This window comes from Pteropus medius, unplaced genomic scaffold (assembly GCF_902729225.1).
Source record: "Pteropus medius unplaced genomic scaffold, Ma_sr-lr_union100, whole genome shotgun sequence".
NCBI classification, from domain to species: domain Eukaryota; kingdom Metazoa; phylum Chordata; class Mammalia; order Chiroptera; family Pteropodidae; genus Pteropus; species Pteropus medius.
In genome coordinates, this window is record NW_024343733.1 from 2,788,039 (window position 1) to 2,809,335 (window position 21,297).

General features: G+C 36.5%; 1 protein-coding gene across 2 annotated transcripts in view; it reads right to left on the reverse strand.

The window, feature by feature from the left end:
• MED13L (mediator complex subunit 13L) overlaps nt 1–21,297 on the reverse strand; it is a 264,752-nt gene that overhangs the window by 35,795 nt on the left and 207,660 nt on the right. For both annotated transcript variants that reach the window (XM_039868225.1, XM_039868223.1), the window contains exons 6-14: nt 19,516–19,707; nt 18,957–19,145; nt 15,216–15,381; nt 13,068–13,172; nt 8,877–9,605; nt 7,824–8,049; nt 6,730–6,835; nt 6,291–6,415; nt 3,564–3,663 (exon numbers count right to left, since the gene is read on the reverse strand). In XM_039868225.1, the coding sequence (XP_039724159.1) occupies nt 3,564–3,663; nt 6,291–6,415; nt 6,730–6,835; nt 7,824–8,049; nt 8,877–9,605; nt 13,068–13,172; nt 15,216–15,381; nt 18,957–19,145; nt 19,516–19,707 (1,938 nt within the window). The remainder of the gene's footprint in view (nt 1–3,563; nt 3,664–6,290; nt 6,416–6,729; nt 6,836–7,823; nt 8,050–8,876; nt 9,606–13,067; nt 13,173–15,215; nt 15,382–18,956; nt 19,146–19,515; nt 19,708–21,297) is intronic.

Consider the following 21,297-nt stretch of genomic DNA (forward strand, 5'->3'; position numbering starts at 1 on the left):
AAAGAAAGAAAGAAAGAAAGAAAGAAAGAAAGAAAGAAAGAAAGAAAGAAAGAAAGAGAAAGAAAGAAAGAAAACTAAAGCCTCCAAGTTAATCTTGAAGGCACCTTCTTGTTATGACCCTTGTTATGACCAAGTATTTTACCCTTAAGGAACGTAACAATTCATAGAACTAGGGATATAATAAAAGCCAAGCCAGGAACTATCAGAGAACCATTGGAGATACTATATAATTGGTAATTGTGAGGTGGAAAAACAACTCTTCAAATGTAGCGGCAACCAGATTAATATGTTTTCTTTAAAACAAAGCTGAAGGTTTTAATACAGTTAGGCTGCGCTTGGAATATACCCATCACCTTTAATCTTTGGTTCCTATTCCTCTCGCAAGCCAAAAAGCAGCTACTAGTCAATTTTCATATACAATTAATTATTAAGTATAATTTTTTAAACTATGAGTCTATTTCATAAAATCTTCAAACTCATATTACATTACAGATAGTAATCACCAAATAGATATTTGGAAAATAAAGAAACCTATATAAATTCTCTTTCAGTTAAAATGATAATGACCTTAAAACATCGACAGCCTTTCTTTCACTTGTAAGTATCTTGCTATGGTACAAAACCTTACCAAAAAATTAGTTTATTAGTTTTAAAATTTGCTAAGAAATATAATAAAAACATTTTCCACTTAGGGCCTACTCAACTTCTTCAATGCTACCTAACAGTTATATATCAGTTTTAAAAGCCTATTCCATCTTGACAATTTTTATCAAATGTAAAACACACAAACACACAAAAAGTATAGATAAAATGAGATTCCACCAGCCAGAGATTTTCTTTAGAAAGTGGTCTTCAACATTCTTATTATCAGATATACTTAAGAAAGACTCTTAACCTCTCTGGCTTCAATTTCCTCATCTGGAAAATGAAATAATATCTACCTCATATTTTGTGCAAATGATGTATGCACAAAAATGAACGCTTTGCCATGTACACCTACACATTCGGCAAGTGATGAAGTCAGAAATAATTAATTCTTTTTTGGGAAAGACTGGGAAAAGATAGAAATGCTGTTAAGTTATAGGGAATTTCTGAAGGGGGGGGGAAGATGACCCTAAAGAAGTTTTGAGATGACAAAAGGAGGACTGAACTCAAAGCAGAGAAGTCAAGAAGAAGCTAGAAACCCAGAGAAATGTCCTGGTCCCCCAAAATAGAAAACCATCGTGGCTCGCCTGTTCAATACTCTCCCTAAAAAACGGCTGCCGTGAGGGTGGGAACGCCTACCAGCGTGGACTGGAGCTGAGGCGCCTTGCCCACAACACCCCACTTTCTTATGTATACTGCCTGCCCTTCAAGATCCATGGCACTTCGCCTGGAAATCACTCAGGACATCAACCACCTCCGACCCTGTACTTCCAAGATTCACGTGCAAGACGGAAGCCCTCCAACAGAAGCACCTTTACCACTTTCTCAGCATTCTCCCGCACCAGAGCACCTAGCAGAGTCCCTTGAAAAACATTAAGCGCTCCTGCAGAATAAATGACGCCAACTCAATGTCCAACTCTTTCATTTTTGCCTCCTCATAGACTCACACTTCAAACTGACATGCTTTCAAAAATGAAAATTCATAAGCAATTGGTTAACGATAAAACCTGTTTTTATTATTATGACACAATACCATCCTAACAGACTTGATGTTAAAACAATACCTAGTTGTTACTGTGTATTGCTTTCTTCTTTACTACAAAAACAAATGAGTAGTTATAGACCTATGCTGTCCCACACAGGATCCACTAGCCACATGTGGCTACGGAGCTCTCATAATGGGGCTATCCAAACTGAGATGTGCTGCATGCTTAAATCATACACCAGATTCCAAACAGTACAAAAAAAAAAGTAAAACATCTCAATGTCTTTTATACTGATTACGTTGTTAAGACGGCAATATTCTGGATACAAGTTAAATAAATTATTAAAATTGATTTCACATGATTTTTAAATGTGACTACTATAAAATTTTAAGGTACTTATGTGGCTCTCATTTGTGGTTCAGCCTATATTTCTATTGGGTGGTTCTGTTCTAGACATTAAATTTTATAATATGTCTGTCTTTCCGCCTCAATGTATAATAAAGCTATTGCAGAGATGAGAACTTCTTGCCATGTTATTTTCATTATTTTCATTGTGATGTCTTGCGAAGAAATATTGTATGTCCACACACACATTATACACACATACTCTGTACACATTAAAACAATCCTCTTGACTCGTATATCTGTATTTTCCTGATACTAATACTTTTGCTATATTTCAAATTCATTCATTTTAATACTGTGTATTTTATCATAAAATACACAGTAAAGAGCTTCTTTCTAAAACAATTCCATTTTGAATAAAAATGAAAGAAAGAAGGGAGTACACCATATACGTTACTGGGCAATGCCACCAACTAACAGGGTTTGTAAGTGAATAATCTTGGACAAGTTATCAGACATGTTAACATTTAACACTGCTACATACTACTTAATGTCAAAAAGGGCAGAGGATTAATTGGTTTAATACAAGGGGAAAAAATTCACTCATCTGACTTATTCCATATGTATCAATTTTAATACCGTTTCTCCTCATCTGTGAGTTCTATGTTTGTAAAATTCTGCAGTGCAGAGTAATAAAAAAAGAAAAATGTTTAATTAAAAAAACTACAGCAACTGGCTGGCTATCATTATTCATTTTCATACATGTCATGCTTGAGAAAGCTTTGCATATTTTAAAAAGCTAGGATCCACTAAAGCTGTCAAAATCCAATCTCTGTATACTTCACACTTCTACATTTGAGTAAATCAGCTCTACATTTATAGGTTCATAAAACTTTTTGACTCATCCCTATGACATGGTGGTTTTTCCCCTCAATTTGTTCTCATTACTAGTTGAAGTTAATGAGAAGGTATTAAAGAATGATTTGCAATGGAATTATGTTTCTGCTTCAGAGTATCCGCACAAGCTACCCCGACTTTTTCTCTTGAAGAATAATGTGGTTTCTTAGGGCAAAGAATAACTAGAAAAAAGGAAGTTTCTCTTCTTGTCAGCATACATAATAAAGCTAGTTGACTGCAAAAGGAAACGCAAAAACTTCAGTATGAATTGGAAAATGGACCACAGAAAACAACAGTACTCATTATCCTTGTATGAATTAAATTCATGAAAACTGAAACATTTTATATGAGCACTTAATGTAGAATAACACTCTAAAAAAAATCTGTGCAGCATTTATCCTACTAGGAGAGGGCTACTGAAAAAACCAACCCTAAACATCTTTTTCTGCATTTTAAACCATAAAAGTTAATTCTTAATTTGAAAACAAAGGGAAAAGGAATTTGAATTAAGATGGCCTCTTAGCTGCCTGCCATCTTAGAAATATCAACTTGTACAAGTTCAATTCATAGGCAGTATTCTGTTAAAAAGAAATGAAAAAGTAAGGGAATCTCAGATAAGGCACCATTGAGTATAAGAACATTGTATATAAATTGTAAGTCGGAAACCAAAGTTCCATTTGCTTTTCTTACTTGGTGGGTAAGGAACAGCAGCTCTTCCATCCTTCCCAAGAGGTCGGTCTTCGGTCCCAACCGTAGGCATTTTTGATGAACGCAGTGCAGGTGATACGGCCTACGAACAGAAAAGATGCTTCCTTATATAGTATTCACCAAGTGAACTTCTAGAAATACCAGCAGTGAAACAAGGGAGATGATTACAGCTTATCAAGTACGAGAACCTAAGTGACTGAGTTTTCTTTGCATGGATCTGGTGAGGGCAGATTGTGCCATCAAAGCACAGCTCGCCGACCTTAAGCAAATCTCCACTCCCGAGTCATTACCGAAGTCGGTTCAGAGACACAATTACATTACGGTGGTGCCTCCAAGTGGTAATTGGCTATCAGTCTGGTTTTCCTTCTATTTGGCAGAAGGCAGCTAAAGATGACCTCAAGCCTCCCAAACTATTATTCTTCTATTTTCACAACAAAAAAAACCATATATCGTCTGCTCCTATTTCCACAGTTACTGTTCATCTCCATAAAACATATCCCTCTCATAAATTTAGTTAATTTTACAGAGAAGGTTTGGCTTTAATTTGTTATTCAAAACAAATTAAGCCTCTTAATAGGAAAGATTAAGAACTCAAATTAATTGGTGGCAAGATAATTCAAATCAAAGCAAAACAAAAGATTCTCACAAAAAGCAGGCCTTTTATTTATGTATACTTATTTAACATCATAGAGTTGAAGCGCAAAATTAAATTCAAAGACATTTGAAGATGAAAACTTGAACAAGAGCCTCCCAACTCCAGTTATTAGTAAAGCGAATTAGCAAAAATGATTCTAAGGTAAACTGTTCCCGTGATTAAATGCCAGGGTAAAGTAGAAACAATCATTTCTGAGAAATAAAACTTAGATTAAAAATGTCCAGCTCCCCTTTGTATATTAATATAACTAAGAATAAATTCAAGAAACAAAGTAAACGTTTCTTCATTTAGTCCAAGAGTATTCATAATCTATACAGAGGGTAAGTACAGTGACTCAGAGCAGAAACAACCATCGCCAGGTATGATGGCTGTGAACAGTACCGGGCTACTCCACACTGCTTGCTTTTTTTCTTTTCTTACTTCTCCCTTTCTATTACTTTTTGATTCCTCTTCTTTTCATGCTTTGTTCCCACCATCGCCACCAAACCTAACCCCAAGGATCATGAAAACCAATTCTAGGTAATGCTCGGCTTTAGAGAGATCTTCAAATTCAAAAAGGATTTCCCAAGCCTGGATCACCAATAAGGAAAAGTGTCATTTCTTCTACCAAAGTTTGCCACTGTGCCATGTCCCTTTCCTTCATGCAGCCACTGCCTGAATTCAGGTTCTCGTGCTTCAATTCAACGAAAAGTACCAAGTACTACTCCTGCTTTCTGCGCATCAGACTGATGAAAAACAGCACTCACTCCTACCTGGTTAGTTCCATACCCAGCAGCCTTCAGAGAAACACATTATGGGTAGAGTTCAAAGTCCATAGTACTAAGCCAAAAACCTTCCTCCCTCTATCCTCTTTACCCACCATTCAGAAAACAGACCAATGGAATGGTCTATTCATTATCCTCCCCCCGCCCCCCCAGCCCAACTTAATCAAGGCTCATGCCAGGCTCAAACTAATGCCCCTTCCCTGCCTCTCACTAACCCAGCGTCTTCACATTTCAAGTCATAGGCATTCTTCAAGGCCATTATGATCTCATCATCGTCTAAGTACTTACAAAAAATGGTGTAAAATATCTGTTAATCAAATACATTTTATTTTAAAGTGAGAAAGGGTTTTAGAAATCTGATTCCTACTTAACCTTCAAACTTAAGTTAAACACTGCTCTCCTGTCACTTGGTACTTGAACGCCCAGCATCTCTAGATACGAGTTAATTACTACCCTCACGGCAATTAATATATTTATTTATATGCTGTTTCTCTCAGAGTCTGTGGTGTTTCAAGTATAAAAGTGGTAATTTAATAATATTTGTAACCTCGAGTACGTGTCACAAAGGATCTGATCATCAAATGATTAACATATATGTAAAATGGATGAATGGGAAGGAAGATAAATACATAATTGAAAGAAAAATAAGCTAATTGATTTTCTTGAAGAGAGGGCCTATCTTACGCATCTCTAAATAACAGGCACTTCTACTTGCCCAAAGGTACAACACTGGTTAGGAGAACAAGGACACGAATTTCCTGATTCAGTTCAGCCGTTCACCAAAGAATTACAATTCTCATCTGTCACTTTCATCATATGATGCGTTGTGGTATTTAACTTCTATGTTCATAAATTCTATTTCCCTATTATAATGACATAATCCTAAAAAGTACAGATCACACTTGTTTATCTCTCAAAATGTAGACTGACCTCTGACTTCTTAGATGAATTAAAAAGTTATGTGGGCATAATTTTTTTTTTCATCTGAGCTAAAGGGACTACATAATACATTTCTGTTAGTCTCATGATATTTGAAGGATTTAAAATAACTGTGAAAGATTTTAATCATTTGCACCAGGAATAACTAATGGAAAAAAGCCATCAACAAACAAAACCCAAGGAATGTTAGAGACTACACATGTAACTTTTAGAAGACTTTCAAAGTATACAAACACTTCCAAAAAACATTCAGAACCCGAAATAAAAGCCCCTGAGTTCAGCAGACTGACACAGAGACACATATCCTCCCATTTAGGAAAATTTTTGTTTGCGTAGCTATGGCAGACTCACCCCAAGTTCATCATCATCAGAATTATCAAAGATGTTGTCTAAGTCATGCAGGGAAGGTGCCAAATCTGTCACCTGCGTAAGGCTACTGGAGCCAGCTCTGCCAGCAGCATTATCCTGCCGGACATCTGTGGGAAAGGAGACAAAAGACAGAATGAGCAACTTCACTAAGGGAGAAGGAGTGAGGAGAGGACACGGATCTCAATGGGCAACACCTGCCTGTGAATTTTTTCCCTAGGTTTTCAGTTAAATTTAGAGACAATTATTTCCAAATATGTTTATCAGTTTTGAAAGGAACTGAAAAACAAGCTATGAAAAATATATTAAAGATGAGATCAAATTATTGCTATTACAATAAGAAAATGATTTTAAATTGAGAAGCATCTCCCTCGCATTTTATTTTAGCAACAATCCAAGTGAGGCAAATAATCGTTGTACACACCTGTTTTAGTAGCAGAACTGAAAATAGACATGGCATTTTTCCCATCAGGCACCGGCGTGGAATGACCTGGTGTAGTGACATCCTTGGTACCAAATCCATCCTCTGACTGTGTAATAAATTCAGCCAAACAAAACACATGAACACCAACCCAAAGTGTGGAATATGAGGGAGAACACAAAGAATTAGAGGGCAGAATGGAGCTTGTTATGAGCACAAGTATGATAAACCATGGTCTATGCAACCAAAGGAAATAAAAGATATGTCCTTTTCCCTGAATTTAAACAGAACCAAAAACTCCCACATTTTCCCCTCAATCCTATGGAGTATTCTGATTCAACAGGGGTATTATGTCTAAATGGTGCTGGTGGCATTTGATTACAGACCTGCCATGGTATTCAATGCTGCCTTTAATAACATTTTGGATGCTGGGTTATGGTTCAAGCTTTCTGGATCTAGATAGATCTCTAAAAAGTAATCTAAGAAGCATTCTCAGGAACTATACTGGCCTCTTTTAATTGTCTTATTTCCTCTTTGCTCAAGAATACCTCTTTAAATGGCCAAGTATTTTAGAATGTCTTAAAATTTGAGGATAGACAGCAGATACCCCTAGCCCTCATTTTTGTGACAATGAAACCAGTAAAATCAACACTGACACCATCTAAGAGAGAGTGCTATTGATGTTAACTCAAGAGAGATGTATACATAAAGCGCTCAGCACGGTAAATACAGTAAGCGCTCGATAAACAGTAAATATTGTTATCAACATTTTTGGTATTTTGTAATCATAATTAAAAAGAAATAAGCAGGGAGCATAGGCCAACAAGAATTAGCATATGAGAGGAAACATGCACTGTACAAGCTATAGCCTGGAAAATGAGGCTTCATTTATGTTCGGCTGACTTTTAAACAAAGGTGAGCCATGACATAAAAAGGAACAATACGCCATTCAATACAATAGTACCAAGAGCATGAATATGGGGACAGAGCAATCAGGCAAGACTATCTCAAACATTCTGCCTCAGAAGTTTTCCCACATGTGTTGTTCTGACATAGATCAAAACCCATACCATGCTGGACTCTATGTTAAATGGTACCTTATTCTTTTTCAGGGAATCTTTTTCTGTCCCTTGTTTGCATTTCTTGTTTGCTGTAAAGATGTATTTTATGTCACCATCCTCAAAGGTATATGGATCATTGACTTCCCCCAAACTGTCTCCAGGTTGTTGTGATAGAGGCAATGGGTCAAGGAAGTGGAGTGGCTGCATCTGTGGCTGTTTGTCATGCCAGATTTTAAACCGTTTATTAGGTTGTGCTAAGAGTCTAAAAGGGAAAATAAATGACAAGTTAGGCAAGATAAAGTAAAAAGGTGGATGTTTAAAAAAAAGCAGCATTTATGATTTAAATCATTTGTAAAGCTTAAACTAAACTTAAAATTTATTCATTGACACAGTGAATGTATTTGAGAGATTATATTTACAATTAAATAAAACTTAGTAGGCTTTGTTAGAAATACATGTTTTTGTTTCTGATTCCATAGATTCTACTTAAGAGCACAGATGGGCTCCGAGGACAGACTGCCAAGGTTCCATTTCTATCTGTGTCATTTACTAACTGCATGACCCTAGTTTCTTAGCTATGAAGTTAAGGTATTAATATGGTTTTGGTGAAGATTAAGTGAGATAATCCGTGTAAACTGTTAAGAACAATAGGTAGCGTGAAAGCACTACAAATATTAAGTATTATTACTAGACACATGATACGTACCTAAATGCATACAAAGCCTTCCTTAAAAGTATCAAGAAACAAAGAAGGTACTGACCACAATATGGAAAGTCTCATAAAGCCATATTCTTTGATTAACAAACGGCAGGCCAAAAATAAAGCAAAACTAGTATACTAAATGCCACAATGAGACCTTTATATGCCAGCATGTTTAAATAATGACATGTGTGTTAAACCTCATAACAACAAAGCATTTGACTTTTAAACATTTTCCAAATGCAGAATCTAGAATGGTGAAGAAAAGCGTCTTTCATTCTGGATCTGAAGGTTTAACAGGGTAAGCTGAGGAGGAAAGCCCCTGATTCATGGGAGCCTACGGCCTTGGCCTTTGGGGTCAGCAGGTGGCTGGCGCAGAGTCGCCTTACCTTTGCAATGCGGTGCTCTCTGAGTTTACCTCCATTTTGTCATCACACTTCTCACCCTGGAGCTCTGGAGGCCGGAACTCAGCATCATCAATGCGCGGGAGACAAAAACTATGCCACCACTTATCTGATGACTCCAGGTTCGAGGGCCTAATCCCACAATATAAGGCTGTCTCGCTGACCTCTGCCATCAGAGGCAGTCTTTGGCCTACGAGGACAGTTCTGTCATCGAGAGTAGACAACTGCTGGAGGTCTAGCCCATTTCCATAGAGGGCTGGATTCACAGGGACAGATGGTGGATCCAAACTCTCCGTTTCCTGACCTCGTGGCTGAGGGCTGAGTGTTGGTGGCAGAGGGGAAATAGGGGAATGAGGTGAATCCATAGGATTCAGATTCATTTGCTTGCTTGTATTTCTGGAAGGCACGGCCATTTGCTTATCATACTTCCTACTGCTAGACACCTCTAGGGAGGAGTCTATCCCTGCCAACCCTAGCTTCTGTCCTGGTGTATCTTGTTCCATGCATAACTCTTCGGCCACAGAGGGCCTATGGTGAAATGGTATCAAGGGTCTCTTTTGCAACTTGTCTCCCTTTTCCTGTCTTTCTGCTGTTTTGTGCTTAGAAGAAGCAGGCGGCGGTAAAGATGAAGATGATGATGGTCCCGCACTGAACCCTGGTTGAGATATTGTGGGAGGTCGATTGGGTCCTACAGCACGTTTTAAAAGTTTATGCCTGAAATGAGAATTAAAATGAAGTCATCAAATACACAGATGATAATAACTGCATTATCATAACGTTACAAAAGAGATGCATCTGACAAGGTTATGCCTTTTTAAGTACTCATTAGATACACTAATACATAGACAAGGACTCTAGGTATTAATTATATTTTTAATGACTAAAAACTGCAAAATAGTCTTATGGAAAGTGAAGAATCAATCACATTCAAGTTAAGAAGATAAGAGATAAACTTAAGAAACATAAACTCATACCCTGCTAACCCCGACAAAATTACTGATTTGAAAAATCCCTAAATCTTTCATATTTGCTGAGGGCCTCAGATAATCTATTCATACTGCATCTTAAAACCAAGAGTTTTAATGCGATCATCTGCCAAGAAACAAGCAAGAAAGCTTCCAGTTTCTATTTCACAACACTTTACTAACACCAGTGTAAAATGGTTTATAATGGCCTGTAGTGTTGTAAATCAGGAATAAAATAATCGCAACTCTCCCCCTAAATGTGAGACTAAGATAACGAGGGGAATCCCAAGCCCACTTAATAGCAGGACTATATTAGAAACCTTATATGCTACTATGATTTAAGAAAGAAGGGTACAAGACAACTTTGGATCTTACAGACACATTAAAATGAGACTGAAGGAAAAAGTGGCGAGTGAATAAACATCCAAATGCATCTGAACTATCTAGGCAGGAACAGCGAGTCTGCTCACACGCTGACACACTTTTTGGCAAGAACAGGTGTGAGAAGCTGCTCTGGAAGAGCCCTAGTGATGCCAAAGTTCAACCCGAGCAACCAAGTCAGATGGCAGGTCGGCCAGTTCCTCCCATTACACAAATCACTCCCAGGGAAAAACGTGAGCTCACCAGTAACCCTCAGAGGCCACTAGGGTGGCATTAAATTACTGCTGCATTGCACTAAATGATGCCCTGGTGGGCAGTAAAATGGATTTGTGTGGCATAATGGGATGGTTTAGTGGGACAGCAGGATGGCCACCCTGCCCCGTAAGGCCATTTAACAGGTTATCTACTACAGGATTACCAAACCCATTGTGGAATGGGTTTGGTAATCCTGTAGTAGATAACCTGAAAACACTCTTGCTAAAGTCTATGCTATACTAAAAAAAATAAATTCTGACTCTGAAGAAGGCTGTCTAAAGCTACTGTCAACAAGCCAAAAACTGTGCTTTAAATCCCCAGGGCACAGGATCACAGTAACAGATGAATGTCTCATCTGAATGTATCTCAATGTCATCTTCTAAGGGTGCTTACTTTAAAACCTGAGCTCTAAAAGTCTTTTACATAAAATTTTTTGACTTGAATTTTCTCAGAAAGCATTTAACCATACCCAGTCCTTTGATAGATATTTTATAGTAGCCTCTTCAAAGTAAGGGCTTTTAGCAAAGTGGATAATCTTATAAAGTCATTTTTTTCCCATTGTATTTAATGACTCAGCTACATTATGAAATGGTCAGAATTAGGCATACATCAGTAAGTAACAAATGAGTATTGCGAATTTCTGAACAGGAAAGGGACCTTGCTGAAGCAGGCAGTGGGAAGAGCAGGCTCAGAAGGCTAACTATATGGGTGGTCTGGTAGCGAGAAGGATCAGAGACAGGGCCAAATAAAGATAGAGCTGAAATACATTGTGGCTAAAAGAATAAGGAACGTAGAATGGTTATAATAGACAGTTCAAAAAAAGTCATTTAAAATGCAATGATAAAACTGACCTAGAAATAAATGATAAATTTCCCTTCTCTGGGCTGAGAAGGGAAATTTGTGATACAAATGGCCACAGTAGGGTACCTGATTTGGGAGGAAACAGACATGTCTAAATTAAGAATATTTCTTAAAGGCACCCCCAAAATACAAGACCAGAATACATGTGAGAAGTCAGGTCTATAGATCAATATTTATACTGATGGAAGTCAATGCAATGGAATGCAAGAAAGATCTGAAGGTATTTGAATTTAGTGAGGAAATATAGCAATAACCCCAGAAGACAAAAGAAAAAGTGTTATTTATTTACACTTCAGGTAAAAATAATTCAAGGTATCAAATAATAATGTGATAGAAGTCAGTAAAAGAGTTATTTTTAAAAAGTGGAAGAAACCTAGATTAAGGAAAAAAGCAGGGCAAATAAGATGTAGGAACAAGTGAAGTTAAATACACTAAAAATTATACCCTACGTACTTTCTAAAGGTGGACTATATCTTGGCGATGAGCTGTTTAAAAACAAAAGTTAAGAGGAAAATACTTTTTGTTGCACAATTTACAATGTGCGGCAAAAGGTATTTAAGTGGTATTCTATACCTATCCTGAGACGAGAGGTTCTCACATGCTCAGAGAGAGGTCCCTTAGTGAGCAAATAACTTCTTCAAAAACCACCTCCTTGAAAAATCAATCATGAGTTTCATTAAGCTGATACTTATAGCATCTCTCAAGAAAAAGCTGACTACCAAGGCAGAGCCTGATAAAAAGAGGATTAACTTAAGGGGCAGGGGAAGACAGGAAGAAAGTGTCAAAATTGTTGCATAAGTGTGCACATATATACACACGAGTCTGCATATATTCTCGGGGGGCATACTGACTACCTTCCCCAAAGCCAATTCATTTGTGCCACATTAAGAACCCCGATCTAAACTATGGAAATAAATGGCCATCTCTTAAACGTACTTATCTCAACTGATCTTTTTTTATAAGTATTGAACAGTATAAAATGTGAAAATACATACTTGGGAAGCAAAGCTACTCTAAATTCCTCATTATGTGAATAATCATCAACACTGGTTCTAACAGTCAACTGAGCTGGGAAAGTTAAGGCTGACATACACTTAAGATATATATAAGAACCCTAGTGAAAACCTATAACAATAAAATTCTTTCCTACTACAAGGAAATATCCATGAGGAGTGCAAAAATTTGCTATAGAAAACAATTTGGGGTTCTATTCAAATATCTAAATGAACGAGCAAGAATCTTACCTTTTGGCAAGTATTGTTACAAATATCTGCTTCATTCATCAAAAAACACCAACATCACCACCAAAACAAATTATCTGTGGAAGGTCTATTTAATCCAAATTCTATTAACTCAAGCCAGTTTGTTTAATATTAATCTCTACTTTAAAATTAAGAGTAATTAAATACTCATTCAAAGGGCAAGGGACTGTCTTGTCAAATTGATGGCTTTAGTTTTGACTCAGCTACCTTGAAGAAATTCATAGGAGCAAACTGATAACAGGGCCAGTTGTCTAAAACGGTTCTCTTCTGAGTCCTAACAATAAACTGTATCATCTGCATAGAAGAAAAGATCGATCGTTTTCTTCTCTACTGGAGGAGGAAGAGGATTTAAAAACAAAACAGGTAAGAAGGGTTCTGAGAGGCCAGGAGACAGCCAACAACAACGTGCCACCATTCCATCTGAAGACCACTGTGCCTTTTCCACTACCTACCGAGAGCAGGAACAATTGACTCTTTGGGTTGGATCCACAAAATCCCAAGTAGCAGGATTGTTAGCAGGCTCTTCTTCAAGAGTTGGAGTTGACATTTGGCTCCTCCTAAAAAGGGTTAAAAATGTGATTTGTGTAAATATGAGATAATATTCATACCTCTGGGGAAAAATGTTGAAAAGAAGTCACTGTATTTTACATAGTAATAGTATCCTGCTGCTAGACAATTGTGGGCAGGGGAGGTGGGAAGACAACACAAGGGAGGGAGGGAGGGAGGAAGGGAGGGAGGAGGGAGGGAGGAGGGAGGGAGGGTGTGGGAGGAAGGAATAGCGGAAGGAAGGAAGGAAGGAAGGAAGGAAGGAAGGAATACACATACACACACACACGCACACCTGCTACCACTTGTTCTCTGCACTAGAAGCAGGATCAGAAGGAGGATCCAGAATATTTCTATTTAAGTTTAATGCACAATTTAATATGGGTAGTACACTTAGCAATTAAAACACTATCTAGCACTATCAAATGTTGCTTTAAAATAAGTCACTTCAATTTTGTAGAAATAACTTCAATTTTTAAAAATTATCTTTTTTATAGCATTTGTGAACAGACTTCTTAAATCTCTCTTAAAACTCCTGTATTTACCAGCATTTAAGAGCAGCGCTCAACACTTGTAATGTAAACCAAAAGACAAGAAACAAAAATATCTCCTATATATCACTGATAATTGGTAGCAAAAAGATGTTTATTAATACACAGTGAAAAGATGTTTATTACTACACAGAACACTGGACAATAGTTTTGTGTTACTGATTTTGCTAATGCTGACTCTACAAAGTGTTTCAATGATGGCTGCACAAGGAATTCTCCTTCTCTCTACCGTCCCTGACACTCTGGGTGTCTCGCTTCTCAGTTCTGTGCTGCTGACAGAGGAGCTACGGTCCGTTAAGAGTTGGTAAAGATGAAAGGTTAGTGGTGGTAAAAATCAAAAATGGTAAATGAGAGGAAAAGAAAATGTTAACTTGGAAATTGTCCGAGCATTGCAGATAGAAAGGAAAATATCTGTACCACTTATTCTAAAGGAAAGGATTATTTTTAAGTGACTAGAGATACCTTTTTAATTATAGAATGACATATTTTCCATTGCAATGATTTTAATTTTCTCTACTACATATTCTTCAGCAGTCTATCCTAGAACCAATTCACTGAGAAATAGATATATGTATAGTATGAATTTGCCAAATGCTAGGTCCGAAAGACAGGTTTTTAAATCTGTATATAAAACTTTGAATAGCAGTCATAAGAGCCATTTATTTGACTTCTAAATAAGTGAGTTCTTAGCAGTTATTGGCAAGAATGTCCAGATTTATTCTGTTCCAGAAAATCAAGACTTGTTTATTTGCATCAGTCAAGAAAGTGGACATTTCAGTCACATAAAAACAGATAGGAAAATATGCTGAATGTGTTTACGTAAATCTTAATAAGTGAATGCTTATGTAATCTTGATTATTGAATACTTTTTTGTCATTATTATCCACATTAAAATAATCACCAGTAGTCTCCTCTTCCTCTTTTCTAAAAATATGCTAAGGAGAGGAGAAAGGGAGGACAGAAAAGGAAGAAGGGAAGAAAAGGAAGGAAGGGAAAAAAGAAAGGAAGGAAAGGTGGGTAGAGACTGAAGAAAAGAATATAGTTCTCCTAAATCAACAAAGAGACGCACAGCAACTGGTAATCAATTCAGTTTAGAAATGTATGTCAATTAAAACAAGGCCAATGTACTATACAAAACATGACAAAGAAGGTCACTTCCCTTTGTAAATAGGAAACATTCATAAATTGGTATACAAAGGAAAACCAAACCCACTGATTACTGTCCTGAGCCTTCATGCTAAAAAATGTCAGATGAACACAAGGCTAATACTGAGGTGATCAGAAACTTCAAAATTTCCCGAATAAATAAATCAAGTAAAGTCAACACCCTTATTTTAACATATTTGTTTTGAATTTTACACTACTGTACAAAAAGATGAAATGTCAATCCAATGACCCCTCAGGTTTGGTCACACTGTAGTGCAATGTGACTGACCCTCTTCATGTAGTAATCAAAGAAAATGGTTACTAAACTATGATTTAGAAGTAATGCAATAAACATACTTGGACTGGGTTCTGTTGAGGATGCATTCCTTCCAGACTCGATGGACCATATGATTGTGGAGTTTTGGAGGAATCTTCCCCGATCTCTTTGGACTGTGCATAGTTATCATTCCCCCGTCTTGGGAACCTACATGACTGACAGCACTCTGAGTACCTCCACTCTCACCTGGAAAAGAAAAACAATACGGAATGTCATTTTTCTGAAAAGTTCTTCTATTGAGTGGACTGCTGGCTTATTTAACATAAACATTTTAATCGCTGAAATTCATATTCATGTAGATTTGCCCCTAACCCCAGCAGTAACACTATCTGTAGTTATGAGTATAATTTGTGTCGGGATAGCCTTTTTTTCTGGTACTTTGCATGATCTCTTGTGTTCTCCCTAAAATAGTTCATTACATCAATACTCGCCCAGTCACACTCTCTTCAAGGGCATACCCATACAGACGCATTCCTACTCCATGGGTAGCGGAGATAATTTATATGGAAGGGTTCATATATCATAATATCAAAGATAGAAACATTCATAGATTGTTTTGAATGTTTAAATCCCAAAGCAATAAATACATTTTGAGGCAAAACAAAACAGTAGAGGGAGCTTTATGCTTGTTTAACTAAATGGTTATGTAACAACTGCACACAGTATCCTGGGTAGGAGAAAAAACTTAATGGCACAAAGCTTTTAACAAGGTCAAATTTCAAATTTGTGTGTGGAACTGTTTGTCCTTATGCCTGACACTATTTATGAAAGCTTAATACTAAACACTGAAAGAGCTTGTCTCGACATTTTATATCAGAGGATTAAAATATTCACCAGTTTCTCTCTAATAACTCCACATTGTTTTTCCAACTATAGTTGGCATGTAATGCATTTCTTTCTATTATGTTCATTACGATTGCTGATAATACTGGTTATTGGTTATATTATGAATACTTTACTACTTCTATCTTGTACAAAACAAATACTGAAGTCAATTTCCAGTATTATATTTCAATTTCTTTCATCTATTTGATTTCATAAATATACTGTATGTTTTATTCTGAACAGAACTATGATGGAAAACATCTTGACTGAAATAATCAATTTTAAGCACTCTAGATACTCCAGTCTCGTATGAAAAAGAAAGAAGCAACCTTATATCACAAATATTCTTGGTAGCAGTGCAACACAACCATTAAGAGATGAATAGTTGGGATCAGCTCTAGTTTTTAAAAAAATAAAGGAAAAAAACAACTCCAAATGCTTATGTTCTAAGGAACCGAAGATTTTTTGTTCTCCAGAAAAGTACTGTTTATTACAAATAAGATAAATTAAAGGAGGCAAGAAATCTGGCCTTTTATTGCTACCCTTTACCATAAAAAAGTTCCCTGACCTAGTTCATGGTGCAAAATAATTCAGTTTTACAATGGATTTTCAAATGCCTATTCTAAAATTGGGCAAAGTAAAGAAATGAACAGAAGTAGATAACATAGCCCTTTGCCCCCAAACACCCTACAATATAGCTAAAGAGATCACATGCCCATGTATTAAAAGGAATAATTTATGACCAAAAAGAAGAGGGGTAAGGAAAAAAAGCCACAGATTAAAGTTGGGTTAATGTTTTTCAGTAGCTTTTAATGTGGGTTTATCTTATGTGGAATTAAACAAGCCTTGCACTCCATGCTGTTAAAAGCATGTTGAACACTGTTTCTTAGAATTGTCTCCATAAAGAGAAAAGCCAAGTGAGGCATGAGTGATGTGACTGGAACAAGTGCTACTCTAGGAGACCCTTGGCCACTTTAGGATGCAAAATAACCCACGTTGTCCTATACCTAGGAACACATGGCAACGCTCAATGTTAGTCAACTGCAGAATGGCGAGGCTGAGCAGGATTCTGATGGGGCATTAATTCAATATATCATGATGTGAAAATCTAGACAAATTCGTTTTACAACAAAGATTCCAGGAGGTTTTATTTATTTTTTTGCTTGCTTGTTTGTTTCCAGGAGAGAGGAAGCGTCAGGGGATTTATTTACCCAGAGCCTACCACAATGACATACACAGAGATAGAGGGAAAGGAATTGGAATATCTATAGTTATGAAGTCCACACTGAAATTCACCATAAACAAAACCTCTTGGTTCTGAGTTATGAAATTCAGAGTTCTGAACTGATCGATCAAAGGTCAAGGCATCATGCACACAGCAGTCCTTCAATTCTAAGTTGAATACAAATTTCACTAAGTATCAGGCAAAAGAAACACACACAAAAAACTGAAGACAACTTACATAGTACAATTGTTAAAAATCCAAACGTCTATGTAAAATGTGATTAAAACTTTTCAAAATACTGATAATTCTAGTCATTAATGTATCTTCTCTATGATGATTATTATAAAAACTGTAAAGTAGTTTTTCTTTTCCAAAGTAGTTTTTTTAAAAAATTGCTTGAGCAAATCCATTCACAAGGAATCATCCAAATCTCTGTTCTGCCATATTAGAGCTGGATGTACATGTTTTCATCATCTTAGCAACTACGTAACTTAAAAACAGAGGCTACATGTTGTCCATTTCTGTCTCCCACACAATATCTGATAATTCTTTCCAGATAACATAATAATGTGTGCTAAGACTGGAGTTTTGAGGACTGCTTTAAATTTTTTACACTACCATTACATAATGCTTTATTGTTCACACAACACTGTCAGGTACATTATCTAATATGTATAATAATCCTGTAAAGTATGTAGTATTTAACAAAGAAGGAAACTGAGGTTCAGAACAAGTATGAGAATTAAATAAGGTCATTCACCTACTAAAAGCTATAGACAGGTTTTAAAATTAGGTAGGTTCAATCACAAGGTCTTTTAAAATTAGGTGTGTTCAATCACAAGGTCTTATACTTTTCTTAATATATTGTTTAATCATGAATATTTACTGAATGTCCACTATGTGCCAAGCACTATGCTAGAAACTTTAAAACATTGTCCTATCTAATCCTCATGAAAATCACCATGTACGTGTGTATCATGCTTGAGGGTCTATTTTCAAATGTTAGGCGCCAAGACTTTATTTACTCTGACATCCCTGCCAACATGGCCCACATTAAATGCCTATAAATAATCTCATTTCAGCTCAAGCATGATGAATATCCTTTCCTTAGTTACTAGCTTTCCAATGAAAACAAAGTCAATTACAACAAAATGTAATGTAAGAAATGTACTATTCAACAAAGAAGGCAAAATTCTCCCAATTTAAACAATTTCCGAATTTTTCCACGAAGGGAAACTGTCAACTTTTCACATGTAAAAACATTTATCATTAATGTAGAGAGATACTGATAGGACAAAGCATTTACTTAGAGCTCCTGGGAGCTAATCTAACTTTATATATAATAGGAACCAACTATCCAAGACTTGTCCCTGCTGGCAACAGTCAACTGAGCAAAGGCTTCAGCCATTCTCTAATTCAGTGTTTTCCATTTGTTCAAAATAAAAAAGCAGCCTACATCTTGTCTCCTGACCACATGTATGGGCACATGCCCACATGTGTATAAAGGGGGTTAATGTGTGTAGAACATAAGAGAAAAAACTAAATTGTTTAAGTTTTTCCTTCTCCGTTTTGTAAAATGCCCATGTTACTCCACCTCCATCTCTTCCACCAGGAATTTCTCAGTGTGAGTTTTCTTACCTGTTCCATGGCGAGGGAACTACATGATTTTCTGGGATATCCTCTTCCCAGGACATTCCTGGATTGTACTCACCTATGACAGCCTGCTCTGGAGAGGTGGGAGGGGTGAGAGGCATCCCACAGTTACTTGGGTCCTTTGCACTACCAAGTCCTTGCTGCCCAACTGTAATGTGGCCGCCAGCACCGACAACACTCTGAGGAACTGGGATGTCATTCTGAGAGATCAAAACGAAAGCTGAAGGATAAACCATCCGAACGCCACCTGGAAGGAGAGAGCAAGGAGGAAAAGTTTACACTAGACTGCCAACTCTATTATTCCCACGGTCAGAGTCAAAGCTCACTGGTGACAGTGAGGTGCTCATTAGGAACTCCACCAAGTGATACGTTTCATTCTCTCCTAAGTTAATAGCTGTTTAAACATGTGTTCTAACATTATAATAGCATTTGAAATACAGGGACCATTGGCGCTTCAGGCAAGATAACTATTCAGCAGATACCACTGTGTCAAGAGAATTTTAAAAAATGAGAAAATTATGGAGATTATTTTTGATGAATCTGAGTGATTATCTTTTTAAATTAAGGAAGATGAAGAAGAGAGAATAAAGTTCTTCAGGCGAAATACTTTCTCTTACCAACGATTACTTCTACTGCCACGGGGAAATCATCGTCATATCCCAGCTCCTCTTCTTTCAATTCTTCTTTCTTTTTCAGCACCATTGGGTAGAAATACTGCCATTCCTCGATCAACTTACGAGTGGCTGGGTCTGACATCTTGTATGCTTGGCCTGTTAGTGTGCCATTTAATCCATAAGGACTTACCAGTACTAAGGCAGGGAGGAGAAACATTATGTTACATATCAGAGTAATAATTCATATGTGGTAGCATATGTGATAATTTAAGGTCAAAGCATAGCATCACTTAATGTTTAGTGCTCTTTATTTCCTAACTCCTTTTAAAATGTGATTTTTTAGAAGTTTCTCATTTTAATACTTATTTATATGCCTCTCAACTCACATCAGTTTTTGAAGGAAGTAAAATGGGGGAGACAGCTATGTCAACACAAAGTATATTAACTATCTATATATTAAAGCATATACCCATCTGTTTGATAATAGCTTATACCATGTGAACACCAAATCTTTGGTAACAGAACTGTTCCATACATACAACCCCTAAACCTGCCTAGAATTTGAATACTCTCCCTGTAGTTTCTGATACTTCTTAAAATCTGTGGTAATTAAAAAGTAATGTAGAAATAAAACTTCGAATAGCAGAAAAGTCCTAATTTATAAAGTCTAAAACATATGCTTAGCTTTAATTTCAGTTATAACTGTTTTAGAGGTCTGTGGATGAAACAACTCTAAATAAAATTTATTTTACTAAAGAACTTCAAGTCCTTCTATCTTTCTCTTTCAGTATTTGACCCTGATGTCATTTTCACTGAGCTAGACACAAAAATGTAGTTAACACAGTACTGAGAGTAACCCAGCCAGCTATTAACCTTGGGGTGAGTATTTCAACCCTCCGAGCAACACTTTTCTGGGGATAAAGGTCACTTTTTCTTAATCCTAATTTTAAAAAATCTCAGCGTAGTTATTAAATGGAATATCTTCCTTTTGATGGCTTTATTTTTTTTTTTTACAGCTGGGTGATATATCACATCAATTAAGACAGAGATAGCTGGAGACATCACATATTCTTTGTGCCTTTCTAATCCAAATCGGATAAAATTCCTGACTCCAACCAACACAGTTATCAAAGGCAATTTTCCTGGGTTAACACTTCTAGGAAATTCCCATATCAATATAGTTAATTATGTTCACTACATAATCCAGCACCTGCCCTAAGAATGTATCTCCTCCACATCAGTCATGGGAAATAAATAGGATAATGTCCAACAAAATTCTATGGTTTGAGGCATTAGTAACAAAATAGTAAGATTTAAAATAAGTGGTCTATAAGAATCTGGTATGGCTAATATTATCTTTCCCAGCTTAGGTTAGTTACCTTCCTTCATGACTGGTAATTCCTTGTTATCATAAATAACTGCTTTTATTTTGAGGGATAAAGTCTAGAATGAAGTCAGATGGTCCTCAGCAGCTTCGCAGTCAAGGAAACAGTATTTAAATAATTCTGACAATCCATAATATGCACATACTGCACCACTCTCAAGTGTAGGTTTGAGAATTGGGTTGTTTTATGTAGTAGTTCATACATAAAACACCCAGAATTACAGAATAACAAAGTACATAGCTTAAAATGTGTTGCAAATGGAAGGTAGGGGCAAAAGTAGGTAATAATAAGGACACAGTTAAATGAAGATTCAATGTTCTTTTTAACATTTTTAAAAAAGACTTAATTATCTTTAGAGCAAGAAACAGATGCTTTCATCAAATTAAATCAGATGATTCCA